At 43.3% G+C, this 12,441-nt stretch overlaps 1 protein-coding gene across 2 annotated transcripts in view; it reads left to right on the forward strand.

Annotated features, from left to right (window-relative positions):
- Window positions 1-163: 163 nt before the first annotated feature.
- BRF1 (BRF1 RNA polymerase III transcription initiation factor subunit) overlaps window positions 164-12,441 on the forward strand; it is a 230,182-nt gene continuing 217,904 nt past the window's right edge. For both annotated transcript variants that reach the window (XR_004645421.1, XM_034767834.1), the window contains exon 1: window positions 164-521. Coding sequence is in view for 1 of the 2 variants with exons in the window: in XM_034767834.1 (XP_034623725.1) it covers window positions 335-521 (187 nt within the window). In the remaining variant the exon portion in view is untranslated. The remainder of the gene's footprint in view (window positions 522-12,441) is intronic.

Here is a 12,441-nt window from a genome sequence, read left to right on the forward strand (position 1 = left end):
GTAGGGGGTGGTGGTTGGTGACGGAGGCTGTGGGCGGTGACTCTAGAGCAGGCGCTGATACACAGGCATCCCTGCCCCCATCTGGGCGGAGGGGGGCGCGAGCAGGGGACGGCCGCGCAGCGGGCGAGCTCTCGCGAGAGGAGGCGGGCCCGGGCGCTGCTAGCGTTGGGCTCCTCCCCAGCCGGCCCGGGCGAGGCCTGCCCCGTGCGCTGACCGGTGCAGCGGCCGCGGAAGGGGCCGGACGCTGAGCGGCGCCCGGCCCGGGGAGGTGGAGGAGACGGTTGCGGCGGCGAGCGAGGCGGCGCGGGCAGAGCCCCGGCTCCCGCGGGGCACCATGCCGGGCGGGCGGGTGTGCGCCGTGTGCGGCGGCTCGGAGATCGAGGTGGACGCGGCGCGGGGGGACGCGGTGTGTACGGGCTGCGGCTCGGTGCTCGAGGACAACATCATCGTCTCCGAGGTGCAGTTCGTGGAGAACAGCGGCGGCGGCTCCTCGGCCGTGGGGCAGTTCGTGTCTTTGGACGGTGAGCGGGGGGAGGGGGGGCTGTGTGGGGGCACGGGGTGGGGTGCCCCCAGGCTTTCTATGGCGGGGGGCTCCAGGACGGGCAACGCTTTCCCTATAGCGGTGGGGCAGCCCTCCCTATTCACCCACCGGCCTGGGGTGTCGTCCAGCACTGCTCCCCCCATCAGCACACTGCTCGGGGACAGCAGGCAGGGGAGAGCTCGCTCGTTATCCTGCGCGAGAGGCATCTGACAGGTTTTCTGACAGGTGAACAGGTCAGTAATTGTGTCTGAATTGTGACCTCCCCCCCCCCCCGGGTCTGGTTTGTATTGGGTGAGATTTTGTGTTTGGTGCGTTTACTTTCAAGAGTAGAACTTGGGCTGGGGAACTCTTGAGCAGCTGGAGACAAGTGAATCTCTCTTTTCCAGTCTTTGTTGTCCGTCCCTTGATATAACTGAAGGGTGGCTTTCAAATATTTTATCAAGCAGTGATGCAAACAGAGGTCCCGATCCTGCAATTGGAGCCATGTGGGCAGACCCCTGTGTCCACGTGGATTCAGTTGCAGGATTTGGGGTCTAAGGGCTAGATGCACAAAGGACATAGGTACCTAACTGATACTTTTAGTGCCACTGAGCTTCTCAAAACCCCAGCTCGGCTGCCACCTAACTCTGTAGGTTCCTACATTTCCCGTTTTAAAGTCTCTTAGGTGCCTAAGGGTTTGTCTTCACTACAACGGTTAGTTTACATTTGAAGGTCGGATGATGCAGATCACTTGAGCTAACTCTGCTGTGAAGATGCACCCAAAGTTTCCAAAAGTGAGCATGCACGCAGCCCTCAGTTTAAGGACCTGTCTGATAGGCATTCTCAGAGCATTCCTAAACGCACACAAAATGGAAGGAGGTGTGTGTCCCACCCCTTTTAAACTTTACATACACCTCTACGTCGATAAAACGTGACCTGGTATAACATGAATTCTGATATAACGCGGTAAAGCAGTGCTCCGGGGCAGTGGGGCTGCACATTCCTGCGGATCAAAGCAAGTTTGATATAACGTGGTTTCACATATAACGCGGTAAGATTTTTTGGCTCCTGAGGACAGCGTTATAGCGAGGTAGAGGTGTACTTATGAAAGTGTGGGGTATTATTGTGGGGAAGCATCGTGGAAGAGGTGGGTTTTGCATTTAAGCTCCAAATTTAGCAAACTAAGGCTTTGTCTACACAAGCACTTTTATCTGCAAAACTTTTGTTGGTCGGGGCTGTGAAACCCCCACCCACCCCCGACAACATAAGTTTCACCACCAAAAGCGCTGGTGTGGACAGCTCTCTGTCAGCAGGAGAGTGTCTCCTGCTGACATAGTTACCGATGTTTGTTGGGGGTGGTTTAATTATGCCAGTGGGAGAGTTCTTATAGGAGACCTTACAGCAGTGCTATTGCAGCGGTACAGCTGTGCTGCTGTATGGTGCTTAGTGTAGCTATAGCCTTAGTCATTTTCTATTTCACTGGCATTGAGTTCCATTGTCTTGGTCTGCCTCTCATGAAAATTGTCTCAGGCAGGTATGAGATCCCCTTATTTTGAATCTGAATCCTTGCACTGTCAAATGTTATTTAGAGAACATATGGCACACCTGTCATATCAGATGCTTTTTCTTCATACTTAACACATCAGATATTTCCCTCTTGTGTGGATAACACTGGTGATAAGGATTTATCGTACCCCTTATTGATTAACAGTTTTGTTTTTTCCATTGGAGTATAGCACATGTGGGAGGTCATGGTCACAGACAGAGAGAGGACCGTGAACTCAGGTAGTTAGGTCTAACTCCATTCAGGGCTTTAAAGATCAACACAGCAAACATGAACTGGACTCTGTTCAGTGGGGAACCAGTATAGAGAGCATTGAGTCAAGGTAACGTGTTCCCAGCCACCTGTGTGGTGGTATTTGCTACATTGTCTGCCTTGGAATTGACCATGATCTGCAGGGCTGCTGGATACATTTGCAAATGTTATCTCAATCTTACTCCTTTTAAGGGCAAGTCTACACTTAAAATGCTGCAGTGCTTCAGTGAAGACCTTAGTGTGCTGACAGGAGAGCCTTGCCTATTGGCATAGTTAATCACCTTCCACGAAAGGTGGTAGCTGTGTTGACGAGAGAAGCCCTCCCGTCGACATTGCTGTCTACACTGGCAGTTAGGTCGGTATAACTGCATTGCTACGAGTTGTGGATTTTTCACCCCCTGAGCGATGTAGTTATACCAGTGTAAGTTTATAATGTAGATCTGGCCTAAGTCTGGCATGAGATTGGTGCAGAATGCTTCCAAGGGTAAACCCTTAAAGCAAAAGCCTGTGTCTGCTACAAATGCTGATCCCTCTGACTTGGTGCCAGTGTGTCAGTATAGATCTGGCCGGTGAAGCCGAGAGCTGTGCCACACATCAGCTCCATGATGCATTCAGGGACTTGGTGCTTGAAGTCAGAGAGCTCTGGTTCATCAGGAAGCTGGTTTTGTGGTGCTTAGATTTGCATAGGGTTAGGAAATTTGGTGTTTCAAAGGTAGTTGAGTTCCGTTGAGGAGAACTCATTTGTGTTTCTATTCTGTTTAGGTCCAGTAAAGAATAGAGACAACTGTCCATTATTTTTATTATTGAGTCTGAAATAACCCCCAGACATAAATAAATTATGATGATTTGGACCTGTATGTGTTTATTTGTTTTTCCTAAAGTTAATTAGGTATTTTAGAAAAAATTGTCAGAATGGGCACCAGCAAGAGTTGGTGGCTGCACTCTGAGGCCACCAAAATTTTTTTGTGAGAATGCTTGGTTTATACAGTTTCAAACACTTGATTGTGGGCATGCTGAGAATGAGGCTGGTAGACTATTAGTTGGATTTGAGTGAGTTGTAGGACTTTTCTGAGGCTAAAGTATTTTTCTACTAGAAAGAAGCACCAAGGCAGTGATTCTGCAGAGAAGGGCCCTACTTTCCCCACTTTTCTACAGAGGCTGTTCAATAGCTTCAACCAATCTTAAACCGGTCCTGGAATCCAGTGGAGTCAAATTGCAAGGTGCCCATGTCAGGACCTCCTGGGTATTAAAGTTGCTGTATTCTTGCACCCTATTTTGGGGGAGCTGAGGGAAATATGGCAGACCCTTCATGCAACTGTCCTTGTCTTGAAGGTGATCAAGAAAAAAAAATACATCTTCCACTGAGGTTGCCACTGGCTAAGTCCCAACAAGAGCTTGTTGGTGGAGGCAATTGTGATCAGAGAGAAGACTAGCTAGACCTTTGGTACTGTGCCCCATCATTTTGAGCTGCAGTGCAGAGATGCAGATGGATGATGGGTTTTACCAGTTTGCATCTGCAACATGCTGTAATGTGGTCTACCAAATCTTCCCCAAAGGTAGTTCAAACAAACAAACAAAGAGGCCACTGTTTATAAAATAAGCAGGGAGGCACCAGGTCATACTTCCTCTGTTGGGAAGCCTTGTGGGATGGACGTGAGGTCTGTCCAATAGCAATAGTGATAATATTTTTAGTTGCCATGGACTTGGTAGAAGAGGAGAATAAGATTGCAGACTAAATTAATCCATAATAGATTCTTTTGAGTGATCTCTGGATCAGGGAATCACAGATTAGCTCTTCCTACAGTGGAAGATACTAGAGGTGGATATTTTCACCACTCATCTGACAAGCAGCTACTCGTCTTCTATTCCTGGTACTGAGAAAAGACTGCTAGGGATGCCTTTCCATTCAATTGAAAATGAGGCTATGTCATGTCCCTTTCTTCCGGTCCTTTTGGTAGCAAAGATCTTGGCAAGGCTCTGGAAAAAGGAAGATTAGATGGTCCTAATAGCTGCTTGCTGACACATAATTGCGGTTCTCCATTCTGTTGCAAATGGCCAAGGTTAATCTCATCAGGCTGAGAGTCTCTGGTCTCAGAGCACATCTAGAGCCAGGGAGTCCTGTCTTGGACAAGTTGCCTGACCTGGTGTCTCTGAGCAGATAGGTCATTGCGGAGATAAAGGAAGAGGGAGGCGTACGTCAGAACCCTAATTGGGCCCTGGGTGATTACTACTTCCCACCACCCAACACAAATGTAATGAGGTTGAGTGGTGCCCTTATAAGAAAAATTAAAACTACTGATTATTCCTCAAAAAAGGTTTTTAATGACTTTCGACTATAAAGGCAATATAGATAAAATAAGAAAAGCAAGATTAAAGACCAGCACTGAATAAGGATTAATATAAATGGCAAGTTATACCGAAGCACAAGTACATGTAAAGTTATTATTCAATAACTATTTACTACTATTCTTAACTCAGTAGTATCGATAGAACTTGAGATCAGTTCTGCCCGAGCAACCAGACTTCTTTACTCCATGACCTTACCCTGCATTTGCCCTAAAATATGTTACCCTTCAGTTGGCCGTTTTCTGCACTGGCCAGGTACAGATGGTCGTGAAGTGCACGTCCTTTCGGTTCAGGGGGTGTGGGTCAGGTTTCTCTTATGACCGAAACATACACACAGTCCCGTGCCTTCGTACTTTTTATCTGATCTGTCCGCCATGTCTTAAAACAGACCGACCAATTAGGGTCAGCCAAATCTTTATTGTGGTTAGCGTTGTCGCCTTGGCTGTATAATTTATGCTTGCTTATCTCCTTGTGTTGCTTTAACCATATAATTTATACTTACTTATTGTAGCCAATTGTTTTAATTGTGGGTTAGACAAGCTGTGCCTGGGGGCACAACTTATTTCCTTTTATAGGAGTTGCAGTGCGTTTTGACCACAAGTCTTAGCTTACTTCTGCAAAGCTTGCCCTCCTTCACCTCTGCAAAGCGTGTCCTTTTTACCTTTGCAGAGCGGAAGTGTGAGGCTTAAAACTGACAATACCTTTGTTCATTTTAAGCTTGGCAATACTTTTGCTCAGAGATTAATCACAGTCATGTTCTCCTGACATCCCGGAAGCCATTTTCCAGAAAGATATACAACTCTGAGTGATTGTCATGTCATGCGATAGGGTCCAAGAAGACCCTATTACTTGTCCTGCATAAAAATTACTTGAGTACCTTCTTTATCTAACTGAGTGTAATTTAAAGATTAACTCCATCCAGGTACACTTGGCAGCCATTTCAGTCTTTCATCAACTAACCAAAGGTAGACTGTGGTCTCTGTAGCTTCTTGTCGTTGCGTTCACATGGGGTGTGCAAGAGAGAAGTGAGACTTTGCATTTCCTATTACATCTGGAAGGGAATCCCATAGTCTTGTGGTAGTTGCTGGGAGAAACTGTCCGCTTTCATAAGTACAACCCTTGAGTTTGACAGAAAAAATAAATATGAAACTAAGGGAAAAAGATAGCTGAGCTCTGATAGTTCAGAGTGTTAGTAACTGGGATGTGGGCAGTCATGCCTAATGGTTGAAACCATGGAGATGGCCAGGTTGGAGGTTAGAGCAGAGCCAAGCTAGAGTCAAGAATCAGGACCACGGGACTCCCAGGGCCCTGGTCAGGAGCAGAGCTGAGGGTCAAAGCCATGAATCAAAAGACAATGCCAGAGCCCATATGTGTGCCAAAGATGTGGTCAGAGCCAGAGGCATCAGGAACAGGCTGGGCAGGCACAGGAAGTAGGACCAAGCACTGCTGCAGGCATGGAACACAGTGAGCAGCCAATGAGCTCTGGTTACTGCTAGGTCAAGTGGTAGCTAGCTCCTCCCCTCCACCAATCAGGAAGTGCAATCAGTCAGGCAGCTCCTTCCAGGATCAGCTGTGTCCATTATGTTGCTAGGAGACTGACCCTTCTGTAGCTGGGCTCCCAGACCACGTTCTTCTTGCAAAGAGAACAAGACTAGGTGGTCTCTTCCTTTTATTGATCCTCTTTCTGTAATCCATCTCTGTTCTCAATGGGCTTACCCAATTGGTCTTACCCAAATTGTTCACCTACCTATTTCTGAACCTTGATCTTTTTCTGTGTTTGCAGTTCACGGATCTTAAGCGGGAGTTAAGATGACCGCTAAAGTTGCCTCTCTTCTCAATTCAGTTGTTTTCAGAACAATTAGAATTCTGAATTATTTTAGATGTCCTAACACAGACACAGGGTCATAATAAAATTAATTTCTTTTGAGAAAAAATATGTAGCAACCCTGACTACATTTGAAGGATTTTATATTTGGGTGAGATTTTGGTCCATTGTGTGTACAGTTTTTTTAGTTAAAAAAGAAGCTGTGATGTGAAGCTTTAGTTTAGTTACTAACCAAAGGAAAAGAAAAGAATTTCAGCTAAGAAGAGTACTGTTAAGCTAAAGAGTCAGCATAAGCAGGTTTGAAAACATAACTGAGAAAACAAGGCATGAGAGGACAGTAAAACAAACAATACTAAGTTTGTGTATTGTCTTGGATCCTAGAAGGGCATTTTAAAATTCTCTCTATTTGCAAGCAAGAGCAAGGGGATCTTTTACTCTTTGTCTTGCCCACATTCTCACCCACCCACCAGTTAAACCTCATTTGAAATACTTGTTCTGTATTGAGAGAACGAGAAGCAGCAGCATGACCGCAGTCTGTACAGAGTACTATCAGGGAGTGAACCATGTGAAAGGAGGCTGGAAATTTACCACGGACTTTAGAAAGTTCACTGGATATGCTGTAATCCAGTTTGGTAGGAGAAAGGAAGGTTAAGTGCTCTACTTTGGTGTTTAGAAAAGATGATCAGGAAGTTTGCGGTTAGCTCTGTAGTGAAAACCTAAATATAATTTGATACTTTGAACTTTACAGAAGCCTTGTCTAATTTTGCACAGTTACTGAAGATTTTACTCAATGATTTATAGAAAGATGCTCATTTTTATTAGTTTATATTCTTTCCCTCTGATTCCCCAAAGAGAGCCAACCCTTTTCCTAGTTCTGTAAAAGTTTTATCTGGGCTTGACAAAATTAACTCACTTGGGTGAGTAGGAAATTTACTGAGCAAGTGACTGTTATCTTCTGAATAATCTAAGTTTTCATTTTAAAGAATAGTAAATTTTTAGCCCTAATGGTTACAGAAATAACCTTCCAAGTGGAAAATATGGTTAAACCAGTACAATGCTGCTTTATAGGGTGCAGCAGAGTGAAAATTAAGTGACTGTTATCACTGCTTCTTTTCAGTTTCTGTGACTGGTACTGAAACTAACAAGAATCAAGACATTTTCATTCTGCAGCAGTTTGGGAAGCATGTGTGAACCTCAGCAGAGACAGGTGCTAGAGAGAATCACAGGAGAAGGGTTCAAAAATACTGGGGTAGAGTAATGGAGATACACACCCATCACAGCTGCCAGAAGACTCAGAAAGGTGTACAGTAGCAGAGAATCCTTGCGTCATAGCAGCCAGGAGGCTTTGGGGTGTGTCATGGCATTCTGGATGAAATCAAGACCAGTAAGGGGTTGTGTCACCACTTGCCCTGCAACCCTGAGTGCTTTACAATGCTTTGCTGCTGTCGCTCGCATGCAGGTCCTGAGTGTCTGTGTGCTAGACAGCCCTGCTTAAGCGGCTCTGACTCCAGCAGCCTGTCTGCAGCCCCACTCTGGCTTCCACCTCGATTACAGCCAGGAACGTACTTCCAGTCCTGAATTTCCCCAAAACTGCGTGCCCTGAAGTGTCCAGCCCACACCTGAACTACTTAGAGAAATAATAAGGTTTATTGCTCCTTTAGGGGACAAAAGCACATTGCAGCTTATTAACTTAACTGGCGGAAATACACCCTTCCGTCCAAACACGGCACTGAGTTTGGCTTATAGTAAAAACAAAACAAATTTGTGAACAAAATATACATAGGATTAAGTGAGCTCAAGTATAAGGAATGAAGATAGAAAGAGTTACAAGTAAAACAAAACAAAATATGCTTTCTACTGGCTGAATCTTAAGAGGCTACCATCTTTGTTCAAGGTAGATTTTCTTACCAATCTTTCTTCTTTTCAGCCATAGCTGACTTTCTCTCAGCCAAGACCTTCCCCAAAAGCACAAGGGGCTGATTTTCCCTTGTCTTCCTAGGTGAAAGGTCTTTGCCTGAGCAGGTTTCTCACCTATATTCAGTTTCCAGAGACTTCAGTTCCCCCTTAATTGAAGGAGCCATCTTTCTTGGCCTGTAGGAGTTTCCTTCCCTTGTGTCTATCTAGCAATGGATTCCAAAGATGGTTTCTGTCTTCACTTATATGTTTCAAAGTTCAATTACTTTGTTTCAAGAGACAGGATGACCTCATGCTGTTTTTCCCTTCCTGTGGTCTTCCCGTCCACCTGTACGTAAATGGGGCTTCCATTGCTTTGATTCCACCGTGCTTAATTTACATAGAAGACGGGTAAATAGTTGTGACATTCCCTTCTGTTTGGAAGAGACCTGTTCTTCCTTTGTATGGACACAGACCACAAAGTGTAATATTAATGAGTATCCATAATTCCTTCTATAGTGTTAATACATTGATTTTATGATAATATTAATCACCAGTGTGTCATAGGCTTTTATAAAATATCTCACTCAATAAACTTATAATACAGTAATATTGTATACATTCAGTTGATTCAATTGCTTATCACTTGAAGTTCAGCCCCTCTGTCTTCATGCCAGAAAAAGTCTCTCTTCCTTGCTGGAAGCTGTCTCCTCCTGTTTGTTAGCTTGATAGTTTGTTCACCTAATATGTAAGTGGACCTTCATTTTCTCTGCCTAACAACTGGGTTGGTCAGAGAAGCAAATACATGTTCCTTTGTCTAGGGCAGACCCTTTTACCAACTCCCCCAATGTGCCTGGCTTAAACATATTTTAGTCATCATTCCAGCATATATCCATAACTCTTAGTACACATATCACACAAGAATGTTAACGATTAGTGAATTATTAGTTTTCCAATGATGTTACATGACATTGTTTAGATACTGTAGGGGTCGGCAACCTTTCAGAAATGGTGTGCTGAGTCTTGGTTTATTCACTCTGATTTAAGGTTTCGTGTGCCAGTAATACATTTTAATGTTTTTAGAAGGCCTCTTTCTATGTCTATAATATATATAACTAAAGTATTGTTGTATGTAAAGTAAATAAGGTTTTTAAAATGCTTAAGAAGCTTCATTTAAAATTAAATTAAAATGCAGAGCCCCCCAGAGCGGTGGCCAGGACCCGGGCAGTCTGAGTGCCACTGAAAATCAGCTTGCGTGCTGAAGGCAGTATGCGTGTCATAGGATGCCTACCCCTGAGATACTGATTATAACCATAGTGAGTTGGGGTACACTGAATTGGTCCGGCCAGCTGAAATTCATTACCTGGTCCAAGGAGCCCCTTGCTCTCTGGCACCGTTTTAGGGTAACATCTCCCCCTTATAAAGCTGCTGGAGGGTGAGCCACTGGCTGACGCAGAGGCAGCAGGTCAGAGCCCTTTCTCCTGAACAGGACATCTGCCACCATATTCTCTTTTCCCTTTATATAGAAGAAACCTGTTTTGTTACCTTTGTCTGTTCACAGTCATCAGGACACAATGTCAGAGAGTATCCCTAATTTTTAACAAATCCCTTCTGTGTTTGGGGCTATTAAAGGCTGTTGTGGATGGGGTTGTGGCAGTGGATGCTTTTAGAGGAGATGGACGCCACCTGCATTATTATCCATAATCACAATGAAATGGTGACACTTCATCATAGGGGCGACACATTGTCTATCATATTTGGGGGAACCCATTGTATTTATAGGATGATTTTACAAGTTACAAAACTCTTTACATGTCACTATAATCCCGCCCACTAGTTCGTACCTGTTCTTAATTGTTCAGTACCTCCCTTATCTTTGTTTCAGATACTAGCATTCCAGGTACTGGTCTGTGCAGCTACCTCCTTTGCTACCACAGAACATTAATGTATTTTGTCTTTGACAAGGTTCCTGTTTCCTAATGGCAAGGCTGACTGACTTCAGCTTTGCAAAGTGTTATGGGATACTCAGCATTGACTAACAGGATTATAGAAACACGTAGGCCAATACAGGCCATGTCACTTCTACAAATATATACACATACAATATAATGTCATTTAGATGTTGTGTTCTTAATGCATATTAATATGTGCGATATCAATAATACATATTGATAATGTGATACATCTATATTGTTTAACAGGGTAGAGCGATTTAAATCATGATTAAAAATCATTTAAATCAGGTTGAAGATTTATAAAGCTAATATGAAAATTTGTGCAATGGCAATTTTAGATTACAAGTACTAAAACTAAATTATGAATACATTTTTTTTTTAAAAAGGTCACTAGTGATAGGGCATCTTATTTGTATTTTACACAAGTGCTTATAGGGGGAATATATTGAAAAATTAAGGCTCTGATCCTGCAAGTGTGTAACTTTATTCACACGAATGGTGAGTTTATAACTTTGAGAAAGGTAAGTGTATTCTAAATATACCGCACCTTCTGTGAGCTGTTTGATTTACTGTCACACAACATTTTGAATAAAAAAAAATTGAATAAAATTGAATAAGGTATTTCTAGTTGGGTCCTGGAATGATTGGTTCTGGACCCTACTCTATTTAACGTTTTATTAATGATATGGAAGAAAACATAAAACCATTGTGAGTTTGCAGATGACCAAAAATTGGTGGAGTAGTAAATAATGACGAGGACAGGTCACTGCTACAGAGCAATCTGGATTGCTTTGTAGGTTGGGCATACGCAAACAAGATCTGTGTTTTAATATAAGCAAATGTACATACATTAGGAACAAAGAATGTAGACCGTACTTATAGGATGGGGGGCTCTATCTACCACAACCCTCCAAATCTTTTTCAGAGTCACTTCTTCCCAGGATAATCAGATGAACATGAGCTCCCAGTGCAACTGTGTGGCCAAAGAGCCTAATGTGATCCTTGGATGCATAAACGGGAATCTCGAGTAGGAGTAGAAAAGTTATTTTATCTTTGTATTTGGCACTGGTGCAGTCACTGCTGGAATACTGTGTTCAGTTCTGGTGCCCACAATTCAAGAAAGATGTTGATAAAATGGAGAGGGTTCAGAGAAGAGTCTTACAGTGAGAGATTCAAGAAGCGATATCTATTTAGTTTAACAGAAAGAAGGTTAAGGGGTGACTTGACCAGTCAGTGAGGATCAGATATTTGATAAAGGTCTCTCGTCAGTCTTGCAGAGAGAGGCATAACAAGCTCTAATGGCTGGAAGATGAAGCTAGACAAATTCACACTGGAAATGCATACATTTTTAACAGTGGGGGTAATTAACAATTTTCCAAGGGTCATGGTGGATTCCCTATCACTGGCAATTTTTAAATCAGAACTGGATGTTTTTCTAAAAGATGTGCTTAGTTTAAATAGGAATTATTTGGGGGAATTATTTCTATGGTCTGTGTTATACAGAGGAGGTCATACTAGATGATCCCATGGTCCCTTCTGGCCTTGGAAGCTATGAGTTGTTCTATTGACTTCAGTAGGACTATAACGTGCAGAAGTGCCTGCAGCATCGGGAACTAAAATTGTTTTTTATTAAAAATTTAGTGACATAATCAAAATGAAACTGATTTAGTGTTAAACAATGTGAAGTTATTTAGACTTTCAATAGATTAACAAAGTTGTGAACTTTTTATGCAGTTTTTTTTTTTCCAAAAATTGGAGCCTTGAAAGTCGGTTCCTAACCTCATAAATAGGTATTTAGGCGGCTTAGGAACACAAGTCCCCTGCAAAACCTGATTGAAGAAATATAGCCTGGTCAAAGCATTTCAGCTTTCTTGGCTTGTGAAAGTTCAATATATTGGAAGGTGAGGTTGGTTGCAAGTGTAGTTTTGGCTATTTGTTTATAAATATTTTGTTTTTGAATTTGGAGTGTTCACACAGTAAATATCAACAAAAAGTCCTGTGGCACCTTATAGACTAACAGACGTATTGGAACATAAGCTTTTGTGGGTGAATACCCACTTCGTCAGATGCATGTAACAGTAAATAT

Source organism: Trachemys scripta, chromosome 4, assembly GCF_013100865.1.
Source record: "Trachemys scripta elegans isolate TJP31775 chromosome 4, CAS_Tse_1.0, whole genome shotgun sequence".
Taxonomy (NCBI): Eukaryota; Metazoa; Chordata; order Testudines; family Emydidae; genus Trachemys; species Trachemys scripta.